The following is a 19,286-nucleotide window of genomic DNA, read 5'->3' on the forward strand; positions in this document are numbered from 1 at the left end:
GTGGTTGTGCATTCCTCCCACTAATGAATGAGAATTCTGGATACTCCACATATTTGTCAATACTTGGTATTACTATTCACCATTCTAGTAGTTGTATCTCATTATAATTTTACTTGCATATTCCTGATGGCTAATGTTGTTGAACATTTTTTCATGTGTTAATTTTCTATCTCCTTTGTGTTTTCTTATTGAGTTATAAGAGTTCTTTAAATATTCTGGATACAAGTCTATCTTCAAACAGATATTTTATAAATATTCTCTCCTATTCTATGGCTTATCTTTTTTTCATTTTCTTGATAGTGTTTTTCAAAGAGCACATTTTTAAAAAAAGTTTTTTAAATTTTTTATTTATTTATCTTTTTGCAGTGCTGAGAATCAAATCTAGAGCCTTTTGCATGCTAAGCAAGCACTCTGCTTCTGAGCCATTTCCTCAGCCGACGTTTTTCATTTTACAGTTAATCAGTGCAGTTTATCACTTTTATTTTAAATTAAACACTTTAGTTTTTCAGGGTAATACTAAGGTCACAACAAAATTAAGAGGAAGGCACAGAGATTTATCCCCAATCCACATATATGTATCTTTCTTCATGTCAGTATTCCCCAGAAGAGTGGTGTGCTTGTTGTAATTGAGAACCTATATTGACATATCATAATCAACCAAAGTTCATCATTTACATTTGTAAACAATGCACATTCCTGTTGTGTATTCAATGCATTTCGACAAATGTATAGTGACTTCAAGCCACATGGCAGTATCAGAATCCTTTGTACTCTGCCAATTTATCAGTTTTTAAGTAGTTTGTCTTATCTAAGATATTTTTGCCTAATCCAAGATCACAAAGATTTTCTCCTATGTTTTCTTCTAGCAGTTTTGTAGATTTAGGTTTTACGTATAGGTCATGATACGTTATTTCATTATATATGTTATATACATGTATGACATATATCCACCAGTATATATGTATCTGTATGTATGTATATTGGTCTATAGTTTTTTATTATTCTAAAATCTTCATTTGATGTTGTTTTCGGGGCAATGATGGAATTATAAAATGAGTTATCTGTGATAATCAAATATGTTGTTTCAAGTATTTTCATGTTTTCTCTTTTTGCTAAAATACCCTGTCTGTCCTTATATTTCATCTACTTCTTCCACTAGATCTTTTAACATATTAATCATAGGTATTTGCAAATCTCTTTCTTTTCAACTCAATATCTGTGTTATCTCTAAATTTGTTTCTGTTGATTGCTTTATTTCTTGACAGGGAGTTTCTTTTTCCCCCTTGCTTTTCAGGGTGTCTTTCCTCCTCCTCTTCAACATCTTCTTCCTCCTCTTCTTAACTCTCTCTTCCTTTTCCTTTTTTTCTGAATGTTAGATATTTGGGTAAGACCAAGGCAAATAGTATTACATTTAGAAATCAACAGGCAATGAATATGAAGGTTGTACAGATCTTACTTATCAGCAGTTGAACAGATTTTGGTTTTTGTTGTGTCTCAGTACCTTCAATACCCAAAGGGCTTTTTTTTCTACAGTAATAGTCTAAAGCTATTTTAAGCTTGGATTGGAAGTTGGGGTTCTAGAAGATTTTTTCTGTGATTCTGATCCATCCTCAGTCTGCATGCCTGTGCCACAGAATGGAGTCCTTCTGTGTACCATTGCTCTTCCTCTCAGCAATGTATTACTTTTGCTTGTTACTTGGCACTGGGCTCATAATTCGGGGACAGGGCCAGTCACTTTGTCCATTTGTTGTCCAATTCTGTTATCTTTGTCCAGTTCTAGTCTTGAGCAAATTATATATATCTCAGCCATGGATATGGAATGTTCTAATGACTTCTGACTCTACCCCCAGGAGTGTTCTTTTATCTTCTGCTGCAAGTTTTTTTGTGGAAGCACTTGGTGGATAAATTTTTGCAAGTACATAAGCCTGTGGCTCCTAACTATTACAAATCAACATGTTTGGCTCTTAAGAAGCTATAAAATTTTATTGATTTCTGTTTACTTCCTTGTATGGCAGCAACCTATTCCAACCATGTCCTGACAAAAATGAAACTGTATCCCATCTCTCCTTGGAGGGGCATGTCACATTTTGGAATTAAGTTTTCTTGGATGTGTTGTTACTTCCAATCTCTGATAAGCTTCATAAATTATCTGACTTTTTGTTGATATTACAGTGGGGATAATATTTTCTTATGACTTTCTACCTTCTAAGATGGGAATATTTATTAATATAAATTTATTTCTTAGTTTTTACTGTATTTATTAATGAAATCAATCAGTAAGATTAATGAGGCAGTTTGGATTAACCCCAAATTTTAGTCGGTAGAGCAGATGACTCATGTATACATTTACCCTTGAAATTTGAATTGAATAGTTATACAAGTTTAACTCCTTTTTGAAAAACTTTTCAGGAAATATAAAGAACACAGCAGACTAAAGAGAGCATTTTGTGGGAATAAAATGTTGGAGGTTAAAAAAGACAGGAAATGATAAAAAAAAATAGAGGATGCAGATACATTAAAATAAGCTTCATCTTTTTTATTACTTATCTGTGTTATAATTTTTATTGCCATCACAATGTTTCATTGCCCCTCCCAACACCTTTTTTTTTCAGCAATACTGAATATTAAACCCAGGGCACTACCACTGAGCTACATCCCCAGCCCTTTGTATTTTATTTTGATACAGGATCTCCCTAAGTTTCCCAGGGTGACCTCAAACCTGTGATCCTCTTGCCTCAGTCTCCCAAAGTAACTGGGGTTACAGGTGTGCACCACTGTACTCAACTTTCACCTGTTTTCTAATTTTGCCTACAGTTAACCTTGGTATAAGTTATATCATGGATTTTAAAATAGGCATAATGTGATTTGAATGTTAATAAGCTAATCACTTAAGAAATTTTAAGTGGCAATATGTTCATTGATATTTTAATGATTGATAAGAATTATCTAAATTACTTACTGTGAGGAAATGATAGAACAAATGGAAATTTTAGAACCAGTTAGTGCTTAGAGTCTTACTTGTCATCATTGGTTAAAGATGGTTCACTTTTTTCTCATAAAGTTCAAGAAAAGTTTTTGACAAACACCTAAAGAAAGAAAATCAATGATTTTATTAATTTCAGTGAGGAAATTAAAGTTCAGCCAAATCAATTCAGAGAATCTGTGGAAGCAGTTGGAAGGATTTATGAGGAACAGAGAAAGTTAGAAGAAAGTTTTACTATTCACTTAGGTACGTATTTTAAATTCGTTGCAGTTATTATTTATTGATACTTCTGAAATTTTACTTATACTCTAAAAGAAAAATCCTTAATGTACCTATGTTATCTTCAATTCCAAATCATATCCTGCTCCAAGAAAGCCTGTAGTTTGTTGGCTGTAGGATTTTTGTTTTAGTCTAGACATTATTTTTTCAGATAGATTAAATTACAGTAGTTATTAAAATGAGAAGTTGCAAAGCCCATTTTTAATCATTATTGTAGCAAAGACTTATTTTTGCCATAGAGATTTGCATCCTATTATACTAGATTTCTGTAGTTATTTAAGTTTCTTTCTGAGATTGTTGCCTACCCCCAGGAGCCCAGTTGAAGACCATGCATAATTTGAGATTGTTGAGAGCAGACATGCTGGACTTCTGTAAGCATAAAAGAAACCATCGAAGTGGTGTGAAACTCCATCGGCTCCAAACAGCACTGTCACTTTATTCCACATCTCTCTGTGGTCTGGTTTTACTAGTAGATAATCGAATTAATTCATATAGTGGTATTAAGAGAGGTAAGTTGACATTATTCATATTTATTTCATTAAATACAATTCTTATAAAGAAAGGAATTTTGGAGAAACTGTATCTTTTTAATAATCACTCCCAACAATCAAATAGACGAAACAGTAAACATAGCTAGTCATAACTATTTTAGATTTGTTTCATACCTAGCACTGGTAGAATGCCTCCTGACATTTATTCTTTCTTACAGTTCTATTATACTGTATATGATACTCTTTTAGGATTCTTATTTCAGGGTAAAACAAGAATAATAATCAAGGTACAAATGTATTTTTCAATTTAGAAGCAGATATTTAGGGAATTTAGTTCATCCATTTCTTTCTTTTTTTTTAATATTTCTACCTCTCAAATGTACTATGTGAAATTCTTCCTAGTAGTATACCTCACTTCTATAATTATTTCTAAATTTTTGAATATATAAAATATATGGAATTTTACAGTTGTTTTTGGAAGAGGCTTGAACAGAATTTATTGCTCATAAATGGAAGAACCTGCTTGTATTTTTGTAGCATTTTGGAGTAGATTGTGATCAACATATCTGTTATTTAAAGAAGACTTGCAATTATATTAAAATTTCTTTATCTACTAATTTTTTATACTCTTTTGAGTGAGAGGTTAAGTTTCTGATTAAAACAAAGTTGCTATACCATAACTTTATGGTTATCATAAGAAATTATAAAAAATCATACTCAGCAATTTCATTTTCTATTTTTCTTAGATCTAATTGTCTATAAGTAAATATTAAATTTTTAATAGTTCACATTTAGAAGTTTGTCAATTTTGGGGGTCCTTTAGATTTTGCCACAGTTTGCCAAGAGTGCACTGACTTCCATTTTCCCCGAATTGAAGAGCAACTGGAAGTTGTCCAGCAGGTGGCACTTTATGCTAGAACACAGCGCAGGAGCAAGTTGAAAGAAGCACATGGTCAGTAGAACTCAAATCTTTAGAACTCACTTTGTGTGTGTGTGTGTGTATGTGTGGTCTTCATACATGTACTTTGGATAGTAATGATCATAGTGTGCTTTGTCCCTAGTCACTGTAATGGCACAGAGGTTATCAGTAAAATCATATAGAAAATGATATTGGTAGAAGTTGGAGGAAGAAAATTAAGAACAAATTTAAGATCTTCAAAAGTTTGAATTCTGTTCTTAGTTTTCTCTTTTTAAAAAATGATTTTCTTTAGTGAAAACCATTTTTAAATTTCAGTACTATAGTTATACTTGAAGGAAAAAACTCTTTAAGTTACAAAGCAGTTTAGCTGATCTTTGATTGAAATATTAAGATTTAAAAAGTAGTTTCTTTACAAATTGGTGCCATAAGTTTGTTTTGTTAGGAGCTGAATATTAACGTAATAATCATTTCAAAATACTTGTAAGGTGTGTTTATCTTATTTCTTTGACATTCCATATGATATCACACACATAAAATTATAACACATACTCTATTCTAACTATTGCGTGCACAACATTTTATTATCTCTTATAAAAATTTATTATTGATGCTCAGGAAATAAAATATGGTAAGTTTTAAAGTTGGGGTTGCTCAAACCTTTAAATCTCCTGCTGATACTTTGGTTACTTTTTTTTGTCCCTCAAGTGTTTAAAAGAAACCCTTACAATACTTTAAGTACATACATTTTGCATTTTTGTAGTAAGCAGTGAGGTATATTATACCTTTGCTTGGTGTCTTTGTTTCTTTCCTATAAATGTAGAATTCCTTCTTTTCTCCTAAAGCTAGAATGGGGCATCTAGTATTAACTTGATCTGCATTCACTATAGTTTCCTTATCGATTCAATATACTTACGCAATGTTTTAGTCATTTTTTAAATAGATAAACATTCACAAGATTCACATTTCAAACTGTATGAGAGAGCAAGCAGTGAAAGTCTTCCTTACTCTGTCCCCCGGCCATCCAGTTTCCCTCTCCAGAAGCAGCCAGGGCTAGCTTATTTGTAACATACAGACTTAATGTTTATGTATATATAAGCACATGTATGTGTGCTTTATATAATTTATATTATTTCCTCTTTTACACAAATGGTAGCTTTATATACACACTATTCTGTTATTTGCTTTTTGTATTAAATAATTTTGGAGCTCATTCATATTAGTCCGTAAAGATTATTCTTATGTCTTTTTGCTATTTCATAGTATTCCATTGCAGGATATCCTATTATTAACCAGTCTCTTATTGGTAGACATTTCATTTATTCCTACTTTTTAAATTGTAAGTAGTAATGCACAAATAACTGTGCATATGAATCATTATGATGTGTATAAGCAGTAAGCACATCTATAGAATAGATACCTAAAGAAAAACTTTTGAGTTAAAGTGCACATATAATCATAATTTTTACAGCATTGGCAATCCCCATAGCAACTCTGTCAGTTTATATTCCCACTAATGGTAACTGTGGCTTTGCTGTAGCAATATGTGTTTTATGTGTCAAAGCCAGGCTAAATATTAGGAAGTCAGTATAGAAGTGTATCCTAAAACAGGACCTTTCAGAAAATGTCCTCTGGTTCTTCTATCATCTTCTTCCTTCATCTCATTCAAATCAGAAATGATGTGATCGGAAACATTTTAATATTATTCTTAGTAAAACTAAAAACATAAAGATTGAGATCATGATAAGTATGGGAAAAGGAGGAAGATTCTAAGTATGAGAGATAGAAAATATGCAGTAAATGACAGGAAGTTTTTAAACCACCTATGGTTAAGGCAGTGCATGTATATCATGGTATTATTTTGTTCTTGTTCAAGCAACTACTTTGTGGTTTAAGTGAGTCAGTGAAGCAAGTAGGTTTATAAAAGACAACTTTCTTAAAGGAACCTGCATGTTATAGAAGAGCTTTGTGAAAATACTTCCTCTGACTCTTCTGACCATGCCTACCTATATCCTGTGGTGGAATGCAGTAGACATCATTATCCAAAGAACATGTATGAAGACACGAATTGGTGTCAACATACTTTATATACAACCAGAGATATGAAAAATTATGCTGTATACATGTAATAAGAATTGTAATGCATTCCGCTGTCATTTAAAACTCAATTTAAAAAATCATTGAAAAAAAAAGTTTACATCCTGATAACACAAATGCTTGTTTATTCTAAGGCATTCCATTGTTTTTCTTATTGTGGTTATTATATATTATCATCCTTATAATTCTACAGTCCATGATAGGTAAAAATTCTTTTATGTACATTTTATATGCATTTTAAAAAATAAAAATAGCCATCTTCTTCAGTATTACTAAACAAAGTATTACCCATTAAAACAGGAAAAGGGGATTGGAGTATGAAGTGTTCTCATATTTACCTAATAGGAGTTTTGTTGGTATCAGGCTTTCAAAAAACCCACTAAATGTCTGAAAAAAAGAAGTTCTGTTTGAAATAGAGTCTCACATATTTCTTTGAAGTTAATTGTGTGTAGTGTCAAATAAAAATAAATCTCAGGAATGGGCTGAGTAAAAGTGATTCCTGGTGCTACAAGTCATTTATTTGTAGTCCTGAACAAGTTATACCAACAACAGTGACTCATGTTCTAAAAATACAGATGGCCACTCCACAGCTATCTAATGAAGTTATTTTATGTGTAGTTAACCTAGTGCCTTGAACCTTCCAGATGAAAAATAAACTATTGGAAAGTCTGATGTGGTTAAGACTATAGGATTTAGGATATGAGCATGGTGGGGGGTTAAGATCCAATTTTACCTCTTATCTATGCATATTTGATTAAGGTACTTAACTTAATCTAAGCCTATTTCCTCAGGTATAGAATAAAGATTGTTCCGGGAGTTCAATACAATGGTAGATGCTTAGCACTCACAAGACTCTGAATTCAATCCTCAGCACCAAAAGGAAAGAAATGAAAATAGTAATTTTACTACCATCTTAGGGTTTCTGATTATAAGGATTTTGTAAGAATTAAATGAGGCCATCCATGTAAAACTTGTAATAGAATGCCTGGCACATAGAGATGCTTAGTAAATTTTTGTTGTTATTGTGCTTGTGAAAATAGTGGTGGTAACATGTTTTATATGTTATGATGTTCTTTCATGTTGCATCATCTTATGTATAGATTCTGGAAACCAAAATGGAGGAAATGATGATAAGAATAAAAATACTGAGAGAAATTATTTAAATATTTTACCTGGTAAGTATAATTTTGTGTTAAATTACTATTTTCTTATAATCATATACATGAAAATTATAGATCTGAAGAATAAATTCTCATGGTATACATTATAAAGAATTTTCCAGCATATCACTTTAAAATATTATTTTATCTATATTACATACTTTCTCAGATGTTCTCCAATGTAAATCTTTTTTATACTAGTAATGACTTTTAGATTTGTACAAGAAAAATTGTTCAATAAGTTCCATAATTTTATTATTATTTGCTATTTTAAATTTATATGTTGTGTCTTTGTTTCTTAAGAAATAAACCAGGGGCTAGGGATGTGGCTCAAGCGGTAGCGCGCTTGCCTAGCATGTGTGCGACCCAGGTTCGATCCTCAGCACCACATACAAACAAAGATGTTGTGTCCGCCGAGAACTAAGAAAAAATAAATATTAAAAAATTCTCTCTCTCTCTCTGTCCCCCTCTCTCTCTCACTCTCTCTTTAAAAAAAAAAGAAATAAACCAATGATTATTTTTGCTGTTAAGTATAAGTAATAATACCTAAAAATAGAAATAGAAATAATTGAGCTAGTAGAGAGAACATGGATCATCTGTAGAATCTTATTTCCATTTCCCCTTACCTTTTCCTGCTTTTCACTTCTTTTGTTTCCTCTGTTATTCTTGAATTTTTTTTTTTTTTAACAACAGGAATTCAGTCTTTCCCCATCTTTCTGATTGAGTTCTCTCTGATATGCTTAATAGCATTTTTAAGACAGGGTGTAATAAAGAAGTTCTATTTGTGTACTATAAGCAAAAAGTCTTTTAAACTAAGTGATAAATTTTACAATTTCAGAAATAGCCATCTCATGATAGTATTCTATTCTTCTTTAAGGTAGTATTACATTTCCTTCCCCCAGATCTTTGATATATGGGTCACATTACATTTATTTTAAGGAAATATACCCATTTTGTGTATTCATCTTGTCAGGTCCAGTCAGTTTGTGGTTATCAGCCTCTGAGTTTCCTTCCACTTTCAGATATCCTACCTGTGTAGATAATGTTAGAGTCACCACATTCTGCTTCTTCCACTTCGTGGAACAGGAAATCAGTCTTCTCCAGGTGGAACAGGAAATCAGTCTTCTCCAGGTGAAAAAAACCTTCAGTGAAGATTTATCATATTCCTTTTCATAGATAATAATTTAAATCATTCATATTCTCTGGTTTTCTTAAAATATTATCAATTTTATTACTAGTTCAGAGGCATCATTATCTCTAGCTTTTTAAACTCAATTCTTTATTGGTGTATTATTTCTTTCCTTATTCCTTTTTTCAAAAAAGCTTAAAGATTAGTATAATTATTATTGCCAAATTAAGAGGATATACCTGATTTAGTCTGATTTAGAAAAGGATAACTCAGATTTATGGTATATCCTCTGAATTACTATTAATTTATATATATATATATATGTAAAAAATATCCTACTAAATTATTGAGTTAGATGTCCTAATAGCACTGGAGCACTGGAGTTTCCATTGAGGTAAAGGATGCCTATACAACCAAGATATTTTCAGATGGAAAAAAAAAAAAGAGCTAAATCACAAGTCATTTAAGATTTTTAAATTGTGAGAGAAAGCAGTTGTATTTATGTATTTGTAAGTCAGTAGTAACTTACTTACTTTATCATGATCTAAGTCTTTATATTTTAAATTATTAATTCTCACAACAGCCTTGTAAGGAAAGCAGCAAGGCATTACTTTTCATATTTCATATACAGGATTTAAGATAATCAATAAATTGAATTGATTTTCCCAAGATCACTCACCCAAAAAGTCCTTAAAAACAAATCTCCTTAACATCCAATCTAGTGTTTTTTCCCCTATATCATATTCATTTGGACTGCCAGCTTTAGGACTGACCCCCATTTTATTAATGGGTAAAATGAGACCAAGAGGGAAGTCATTTAAGGTCGAATAAAGCAGTGCCAGATTGGGGATTAGGAGCACCTGACTTGTCCACTAAGTCATCCTACCTCACTGCTGGACTACAGCCCATACTTAATGCTGTGACTTCCATCGTCTGAATTCATAGTAAGAGTTAAGGAGGTTACACACTTCATTGGGCCCAGAACAATATTGTCTCATTAGTCCACCAGATTTCTGATAAGCAGACCGTGTCTTTCAGTGCCTTTCTGGGAAATCATAACTCCATTTTTGTCTTAATTAGCAGTAGATTTACTTCCATATTAACGTTTGGCTTATGCCAGAATTACAATGAGTTTGTACTCTCTGAGAAGACATTAAAAAGTAATGGAAAGAGATGCTAGATAACAGGAAGAAGTCAGCCTCAGTTTAACATTTCCTCCAGGATGAACTTGTGGTCCCCCTGCCTCAGTCTCTCAAGCTCAGAATATAGGTGTGCCCCACTGCACTGGGAGACATTTTTAATTTTAAAAATCTTTCTGTTTTAAAAATTCTCATTCTGTTTCTCTTCTGCCTCACCAATTTCCTTTTTACTTTCTCTTTGTCCATTTTATTTTGGTGTCTCTAAAATTCCCTTCTTTAATTTCTTTTTTCTTGTTCTAATATCTTGTTCAAGTTAAAAGAAAAAGACCTTTGCCTGAGGACTATGAAAGACATCTATGAGTACAACTTATATATGCTAGTAACTAGTAATATTGAACATAATGCCAAAGTATATTAAGTACTTTTAAATATAAATATACTATATCTTTAAAAGTAAAACCCTTGGATAATTACTTTAATACAAGCACAAGTGAAATTTGTGAGGTCAAGGGTTAATGTAAAAGGACAGACATGATCAAATCTTTCCTTGAAGGACATATCAGGACTTCCAGGTACATACATTTGTAAAAACGCATTTTTATGTTTTATATTTTTTTCTATAATGACAAAATGCATAGAAAATAAAAGCTGATGAGGTTTTTTTCTGTTGTTGTTGTTTTATTTTGCTATTGTGGCTACATAGGAAAAGAAATGATTGTAGAGAGCAGAGACGTTACTGCTCCAGGATGTAGTCTGAAACATTCATCGATTCACTCAACAAGTACTTACTGAGGACCATCTATGTGCTAGAAACAGAATATTAAATGAGGTAGACAAAATCCTATAGTCATAGACCATAAGCTATAGTCTCTTAAAGATAATATATGATAATATATGTAAATAAAAGAATTTTATTGCTAAGAAGAATTAAGGAGTTTCATGAGCCCCATATAGGTTCCTGATCCAAACTAACTCAACATATTGACTGCTCATTGCAATTATTTATAATGCCCATTAATGAATGTGACTTATGTATTTAAAAATCATGATTATATCTATTGTTCACAGGGGAATTTTACATAACACGACATTCTAATCTCTCAGAAATCCATGTTGCTTTCCATCTTTGTGTGGATGACAATGTGAAATCAGGAAATATCACTGCTCGTGATCCTGCCATTATGGGACTTAGAAATATACTCAAGGTTTGCTGCACCCATGACATCACAACAATAAGCATTCCTCTGTTGCTGGTTCACGATATGTCAGAGGTAAGCAGATAGAAAAATCTTTTCAATGAATATGATACATATTCATATTATTTAATAATCTACATTTTAAAAGCCCCCTCCCTTTTTTTTAACTAATAGACCTTTACATTTTTCTATCATGTTAATAGAATTGACTGACATATAAAACAGTGAATAGTACTTCACCATTTATGTTCAGAAAATTATAACATTTTCCTATTCTCCTTTTCTTCCCCTACTTCATTTCCTCTTTCTCCTCCATTTTTGTCTTAATTAGCAGTAGATTTACTTCCATATTAACGTTTGGCTTATGCCAGAATTACAATGAGTTTGTACTCTCTGAGAAGACATTAAAAAGTAATGGAAAGAGATGCTAGATAACAGGAAGAAGTCAGCCTCAGTTTAACATTTCCTCCAGGATGAACTTGTGGTCCCCCTGCCTCAGTCTCTCAAGCTCAGAATATAGGTGTGCCCCACTGCACTGGGAGACATTTTTAATTTTAAAAATCTTTCTGTTTTAAAAATTCTCATTCTGTTTCTCTTCTGCCTTCTTCCTTTACCCACATTTAAAAAAAATAGTTAGAAGGCTAAGTTAAAAATAATGCAAAGACCAAAATTTAACTTTAGATTGTCTGGAGAAAGAAAGGAACCTCAAGCCCAAAGGATGCTAGGAGTCCTAGGAAAGCCAGCTGTCAACCTGGTGATAAAGGCTCATATCAGCAACTCTGTGCTTGCTTATTTTAAGAAGAGATTTTTTAAAAGCAAAATTGATGACTACTAAGTGCAGACTGTAAATTTCAAGAAGGAAATTCGATCTTGATTGTTGAATGTTACTAGTAAGTAAATAATGTGGAAATGCTATATTTTAGAAGATAGTATAAAAAATGTAATTTTTTACATTTTAGTTTAAGATTCCACTTAGACTCATTATATTACATTCATGAATTTACTTCATTTTAAATTCTATATTAACTGCTGTAATTTAATATAATTTAAAGATAACCAGTTCCATCTAGGACAGGATGTTTTGAATTATTTCCCATTTATAGTCTAGTCTGGTAAATCTTCACAATATACTTTTTTTGTGTGTGTGTGAAAAGGATGCTGGCACCATCCTGTGGAGGCTGCAGTAGACTTCCTCACTTCTCATTCCACTTCCGTAGCCTCACTCATACCTAATATGGCATCAGGAGAGATGGACAAACATGTTTTTCTGTTTTCCCTGTAGCTTTATAAAGTTTTACTTCCATCATGATTTTTTAGCTATTGTTAAATTGTCATCACTAACAAGCCCATCTATAAAAGGGTCTTTGGGGAATAACAAACTTTATGATGAATTTCTGCCACAAGGAAACATCCAAATATTCCTGCAGCTGGACTCCTGGTTAACCAGTTTATAAAAATGGTTGTATGTAGGTGGGAAACAACCTCAAAAACAGTGTTTCCAAAAGTCACTAAGTTCAGATTTACTTCCAGACATTTGATACTGCTAGCATGCCCTCTCCCACAATGTCACAAAAGTTACATGTTTTAAATTGGGACAGCCAGCTGCAGAACATTAAGTTTGTTTCCAAAGTGTCCAATTTAATTCACAAAAGTATATTGAGCCATGATCTTCTCCTTTGTTGTATTTAAATATCCATTCAAGGTCAAGAAGTTTATCCTATAAACTCAGACAACACTTCACAAGATATAGGAGTAATATGTACTTTAGCTTTTGTACAAGGATCCCAAAGCATTTTCCGGTGCTATTTCCCAAATTAGCCGCTAGACACCCAGTTACTATGTATTAGTGTGTGCAAGGTCTGAAATAGTTCATGTCCTATGATATTTAAAGTGTCAATAAAAATTACTTGCAGTTTAAAAAGAAGAAGAAGAACAAACCAGTTTCATCTCTATAAGTATTTGTAATCAGAAAATACTGTCATATTAAGATCAATGTAACCTAATAGATGTGGAATGAGTCTATAAGTCAGAAATCCTGAGTTCCTGACTTTTTTGGGTATACTAATAAATTGTGAAATAATTGGGGGTTTAAGGTTTTTAGTTTTGTTAATTTTTTGTCAATTAAGATTTTGTTTGTTTTTATTGGAATACTTATAATACATAAGTGCTCGCCTCAAATTTTCACAAACTGAGCAAGCATATACCCAGAACATTACCAGAACCCAGAAACCACCCTCATGTTCCCTTACAGCTACTTAAAACACTCCCTCTACAGGACAACCACTATTTTCACCTCAAAAATTATGGATGAGTTAGTTGTTTTGTGGTTTATCTTATATCTGACTTCTTTCATTCAATATTATGTTTATGAGATTTCCAGATTATTATGTATGATTATGGATTGTTCTTTTTTATGTTATATATTATTCCAGTCTGTGACTAGACCAAAATTATTAGCCCTTCTAATATTTATGAACATTTGGGCAATTTCTAGATTTTGGTTGTTGTGACTGATACTGTTATAAACATTCTATCTAGCACATATGTTTTGACACTTCTCTTGGGAATGGCATTTAAGGTGGAATTATGGAATTATTAACTCTCAGGCTATCTATGTGTTTTTCTTTGATAGAAATAGTAAAATTGTTTTCTAAAGTGGTGTACCTACACTGGTGTTTTTTTAATGTGGAAAATAAAAAATAAAGCCAGACTTTCACCTTTTGATAATGGCTATGAAGCTGATTAATACAAGTGTTTCAGGTACCTCATAAGCATATACCTGAGAAGGAAAGAAAAATCTTGGAATCTTTCCCATTAGAATAAACTCAGAAAATAATTCTTATATCTGACTTCCAAGATGTACAATGAAGACCTTAAAATACATACTAACTCCACAGTTCAGCCCCTAAACCAAGGATTCAAGTTGAGAATCAACATATGGCCATTAACCTCAGATAGATAGAAGGCATTGTCTTAGTTAGAATTGACATTTTAATTTGTTTCACAGATTTAAAATTTATTCTATGTGCAATTTCCATGTACCATCTAAAGTATAACTGTTGGGACCAAATTTCTGCCCTAGTTCCAAACTCTAAAGTGTTTCACATTACCCACCCAGCTTCTTCAGTAGATTTCTTTCACAATGCATTCTCTCAGACATGTCACTAAGATTTAGTCACTTTGCCATTACCTAGAGTACATGAACAAAAACTTCATATGCCATTAGCTGATCCATCAGATTCTATATTATACCTACTATGCAATATATACTAAGCTTTGTTTCAAAAAGTGAGCTCCTTATAAAACTGCTGGCCACATCCTATGATGACATCCAATAATTCATGCCCTGTCTTGACCTTATTGTCTTCTAAAGCTTACCATTTAGCCTTTTCCATGTATCCAAAGCCATTGTTTTTAGGTGCTGTTTTTAATCAGAGACAAAAAGGATAAAAAAACAGTCAAACATCTACCTTAAGCTTGGGGTAGAGTCTCTGTAGGCATATGAAAGATTTGAAAACAACTCAAGTGAATGCATGTGTTTTCACATGCATGTACATGCTGCTGTCTAGCATTTTCTTCAGATTCCTAACACTGCTAATCAGCATTAAATTAAAGTAAAGCACATATGAAGGCATATGTCATCTGAAAATTAAATTGATTTTATAATATATCTGTCACTTCAAAGCTACTCTAGTGTCCTGCCATTATTGTATTTTGTCATGTTCTCCAAATAGTGCTTATCAAACTTTGTAGTTAATTCATATCATTTCAAGAGTGTGAAGTTCTTTATTTCTCTCATAGATATTTTTTATAGACCATGATATTAATCACATAAATATAGAAAACAAGAAAGCATGTTATTCATGGATAAAATTGGATGATCTTTGGACAAATGAGGACTTGGTTATTTTCTTCTCAATCTACCATCCCTTTTCTAATTTGTGCTGCAATCTTTCATCACTGTATTGTCCTGAGTTTCTGCATTTGGATAATATCAATTTTATATGTTAGTTTTCAAAGCTCTGTGTTTAAAATTCACATTAACTGTCTTCATATGAGTAGTGGTACTTTGACTTAGCCTTAATCAAGTAATTTAAAAAAATTTTTTTTAATTGTAGATAGACATGATACCTTTGTTTTTATGTGGTGCTAAGTATCAAACCCAGTGCCTTCCACAATTGAGGCGAGTGCTCTAACACTGGGCTACAATCCCAGTCCTAATCAAGTAATTATTTAAATAATTCAAAGGTGTCAATAAGCTAATAGTAAATTATAAGACAAGTCACTGTCAGTAATGCTTTATATGTGTGTATATATATATATGTATATGTTCCATGTATATAATGAATATGTCATTAAAACTAAATGAATAATAGTAATTCCTTGATTCTGATTATTACTATGGTATTTCAAAACATTATATTTTAGAGTAATGTTTTAAAGTAATGCTAATACTTGGTTATATTTTAGTATTTATTTCTAAGTATAATTCTTGAATAAAATGTTTAACATAAGTAGACTCTTAAGGAAAATAAGACACTATGAGTGAGAGTCAGCAGAAACAACCACACATAAAAACTGATACATAAAGTCTTGAGGCATAGGAATTATGAGACTTGGCTCATGAAATAGTTGATCATTGTATCTAAAGAATATGTTACTACTTTTTTGTTTTGGAAAATATAGTGGTTTTCCATTAAAAATGTTATTTATGCTATCATTAAATGGATTTATCATTGTTATTTTTAAACTAAATAAATATTTTTATATTTATCAGTTTTAATTTCTAATGCAGTGAATAATCCACATAAACAAAGGCATATTGGAGTTAGTATTTTTCAGAGTGTTAAAGATTCTGAAACCCAAAAAGTTTTAGAATCACCATAATTAAATAACAAACTTGTTTTGTAGTTATGAAGACTTGCAACATGAGAAAATAATTCTAGTAAAAAGAAATAGAATTTAAAATGGCATGCTCACTGAGTACATGGTGAAAAATTGTAAAATGTATTGGTTGTAGACCCTGGGATTCAGATGTGCATTTGGACAGCAATTAGAAAGCAAAATAGAAAATGAATGGATTTGATTCATTAGGTAGCTAGGATACACTCTTATTCCATTATTTTTGCAATAATATAATGTTATATAATAAAAATGGTTTAATTTTATTGCTTATGTAAATATACAATTTAATAATAATTATTCATTCGATCAATAGTAATTATTCATGCAGACATTGACAGTAGTTGTGGAATCACTGCATCATAGTTATCTTTAAAATTATCATGAATATGTTAAGGATCTACGCATTTTATAAATCATGTTTGCTAGGCTTGTTAAATTAATTTGCCTTTCTCAAGTATTGTCTAACGACTAGAAGCTCTGTTCCTAAAAAACAAAAGAAATCCAATTGGGATTAGCAAATAATTGTCTGAATTTATTCACAACATGGACATTCAACATTATAAACAAATAAGGATCTGACTGTATTTTTAATTTTACAAACTTCTGTTAAAAGCAAATGATTTTTTGTGTTTCTGTTTTTAGGAAATGACTATACCCTGGTGCTTAAGGAGAGCAGAACTTGTGTTTAAGTGTGTCAAAGGTGAGCAGAACCTCACATTTAACAACCAACCATATGTCCTCACAAATGTTGAAAGCAGAGCAACCCAGAAGAAAGGATATGAAAGTTACCTCTGTTGTTTGATGACTTTGTTTTGTAGTTAATCAAATATTTCTTAAGAGACTTGTAATTTATCTTTTTCTAGTTACAAAAAAAATCTCCAGTCCTCCTGGAATACAAGAACATTTGGATGTTATTTACATTTTGCTTCGATTCTAACTTGTTCTCTACTGCCTTAAAAAAAAAAAAAGAGCCATATGTTTAACCTTTAATAGTCTGTTTTAGCTTCCTTGTATGGAGGCCAACTAGGACTGGAGAAAAAATAAGTCCAAGTGTGTTAACAAAACTGTGTTAAACCTCTCTGGCATGGAGAATTAGGCTTAGCATTTCCCATGGGCAAGTGTCTACCTACAAAGCCAAGACAGGAACCACACAATGAAATTCAGTTTCTCTCAATAAGTGACTGGGAGACTGGAAGGCCAAAACTCATAACACAGCAAAGTCTATTGTTCTATTTTAGGTTTTATGATGGAAATGGCTTCATGGGATGGAGGAATTTCTAGGACTGTACAATTTCTAGTGCCACAGGTATGTTATCTGAATAGATCTCACTCCAGTTTAATCTCTTATAATATTCCTCACACATATGATATGTGGCCTTAAACTCCTAAATATAATAAAATGCTAACAGTTTCCAATTTTTTAAGGGGAGAAGAGTTTGGATGCCATAAAGGCACTTATTGTCAAAGATGTCAACCTCTGGGCTGGGAATGTGGCTCAAGCGGTAACACGCTCACGTGGCATGCGCAGGGCGGTGGGTTCGATCCTCAGCACCACATACAAATAAAATAAAGATGTTGTGTCCACCGAAAACTAAAAAATAAATATTAAAAAAAAAGATGTCAACCTCTACCACTCAAGAGATCTTTTATTTACCCCTAAAACCAAACTTGACTTATCTGTCCTATGTTTTTTTTCCATATTTATACAGACTATGAAGGGTTTGTAAAAAAGGGCATGAACAGAGAATGAATGATTCTGAATAGAACTTACCAAAATTAGTGGCATTTTATTATGGATTATATTGGTGTTACATAGGGGGTTTCTGGTGATCAAACTTATTATTTGATAGAAACAACACAGGTTCTCAGAGAACAGTCAGAAAACCAGCCCAGTCCATATAGTTAAATCAGTCAGGAAAGATAATTTTTCTGTTTTGCAGTCCGTATCTAGAAAGAGATCATATTTTAAAATACTTCTAAAGATTTTAAATTATCCATGCTTTAACAAACACAAACTTTTTTTTTTTTACCTTTTACAGAGTATTTCTGAAGAAATGTTTTATCAACTTAGTAACATGCTTCCCCAGATCTTCCGAGTCTCATCAACACTCACTCTGACATCCAAGCACTAAACCCTTATAGATGGACACACTGGCAGAAGCGGATTGTTAAACTCTCCAGGAACTTGAGCTATGCTGGAATCCTGTCAAACAAAAGATGTCCAGAAAGAGAACCTGCAACCTAAGCCACAAGTGAAATCATGATATATGTCTGTGAAACATTCCAAAAATTTCTATACTGAACAAACTAGTGATTTTAGCCCCTAAATGAAACATTCATTCTTAAAGTCTTTTTATAAAAGAATATCTCCCTTTTTCTACTTTTATGTCCTAAAGTGAATGTTAGTAAATTAATATTTCCTTTTTATCACACATTTGCTATAGGAATCTCTTGAGTACATTTTTGTGGTGACTTTTGACTTTCCCAAAAGGCTTGAATTATTTACCAGGTACAAGCCATAATTACTTTATTTGCCAAATCAAAATTAAAAAGCACTGAAATATGCATTACAAGTATGGGTTTCTTGTGAAAATCTTTCTATAGAAATACAAATACATGAGAAATATGTGCTTATTCTTTTAAATTTCTTCCTTCAAAACCTTGCTTTTAATCTACTCTTTCTAAGCTTGTATAAGTTAAGAGTCAAAAAAGGCTTTGAATTCTTTACTTCTGTCTCATCTTCCCTCTGTGACCTTGCCCTTGTCTATAAATAACATTTCATGGGCTGAGAAAATAGTGTTCTTTTTTGCCAGCCTGATGTAAAGTTAGTCCAAACCAGCACCTGGTGTGATTTTAGTGCTCAGCAACATTGTGACAATGATGTGACAATCAGAGAATGAGGATCATTTTTATTTTTCTATTCTTCTTCCTACATTCTCAGCTTTCTTACCTATTCCTCTATCCCTTATTTTCTTTGCAGATAACAGTGTT

At 32.0% G+C, this 19,286-nt stretch overlaps 1 protein-coding gene across 1 annotated transcript in view; it reads left to right on the plus strand.

Annotated features, from left to right (window-relative positions):
• Positions 1–18,868, plus strand: part of Ferry3 (FERRY endosomal RAB5 effector complex subunit 3) — a 36,822-nt gene extending 17,954 nt beyond the window's left edge. Inside the window, exons 7-14 of the mRNA XM_005334012.5 lie at positions 3,123–3,229; positions 3,574–3,771; positions 4,577–4,705; positions 7,867–7,941; positions 11,263–11,465; positions 16,938–16,995; positions 17,534–17,601; positions 18,335–18,868. Coding sequence (XP_005334069.1) covers positions 3,123–3,229; positions 3,574–3,771; positions 4,577–4,705; positions 7,867–7,941; positions 11,263–11,465; positions 16,938–16,995; positions 17,534–17,601; positions 18,335–18,427 — 931 coding nt within the window. The 3' untranslated portion in view covers positions 18,428–18,868. The remainder of the gene's footprint in view (positions 1–3,122; positions 3,230–3,573; positions 3,772–4,576; positions 4,706–7,866; positions 7,942–11,262; positions 11,466–16,937; positions 16,996–17,533; positions 17,602–18,334) is intronic.
• Positions 18,869–19,286: the final 418 nt, after the last annotated feature.

The sequence above is a fragment of the Ictidomys tridecemlineatus genome, chromosome 6, assembly GCF_052094955.1.
Source record: "Ictidomys tridecemlineatus isolate mIctTri1 chromosome 6, mIctTri1.hap1, whole genome shotgun sequence".
Lineage (NCBI taxonomy): Eukaryota > Metazoa > Chordata > Mammalia > Rodentia > Sciuridae > Ictidomys > Ictidomys tridecemlineatus.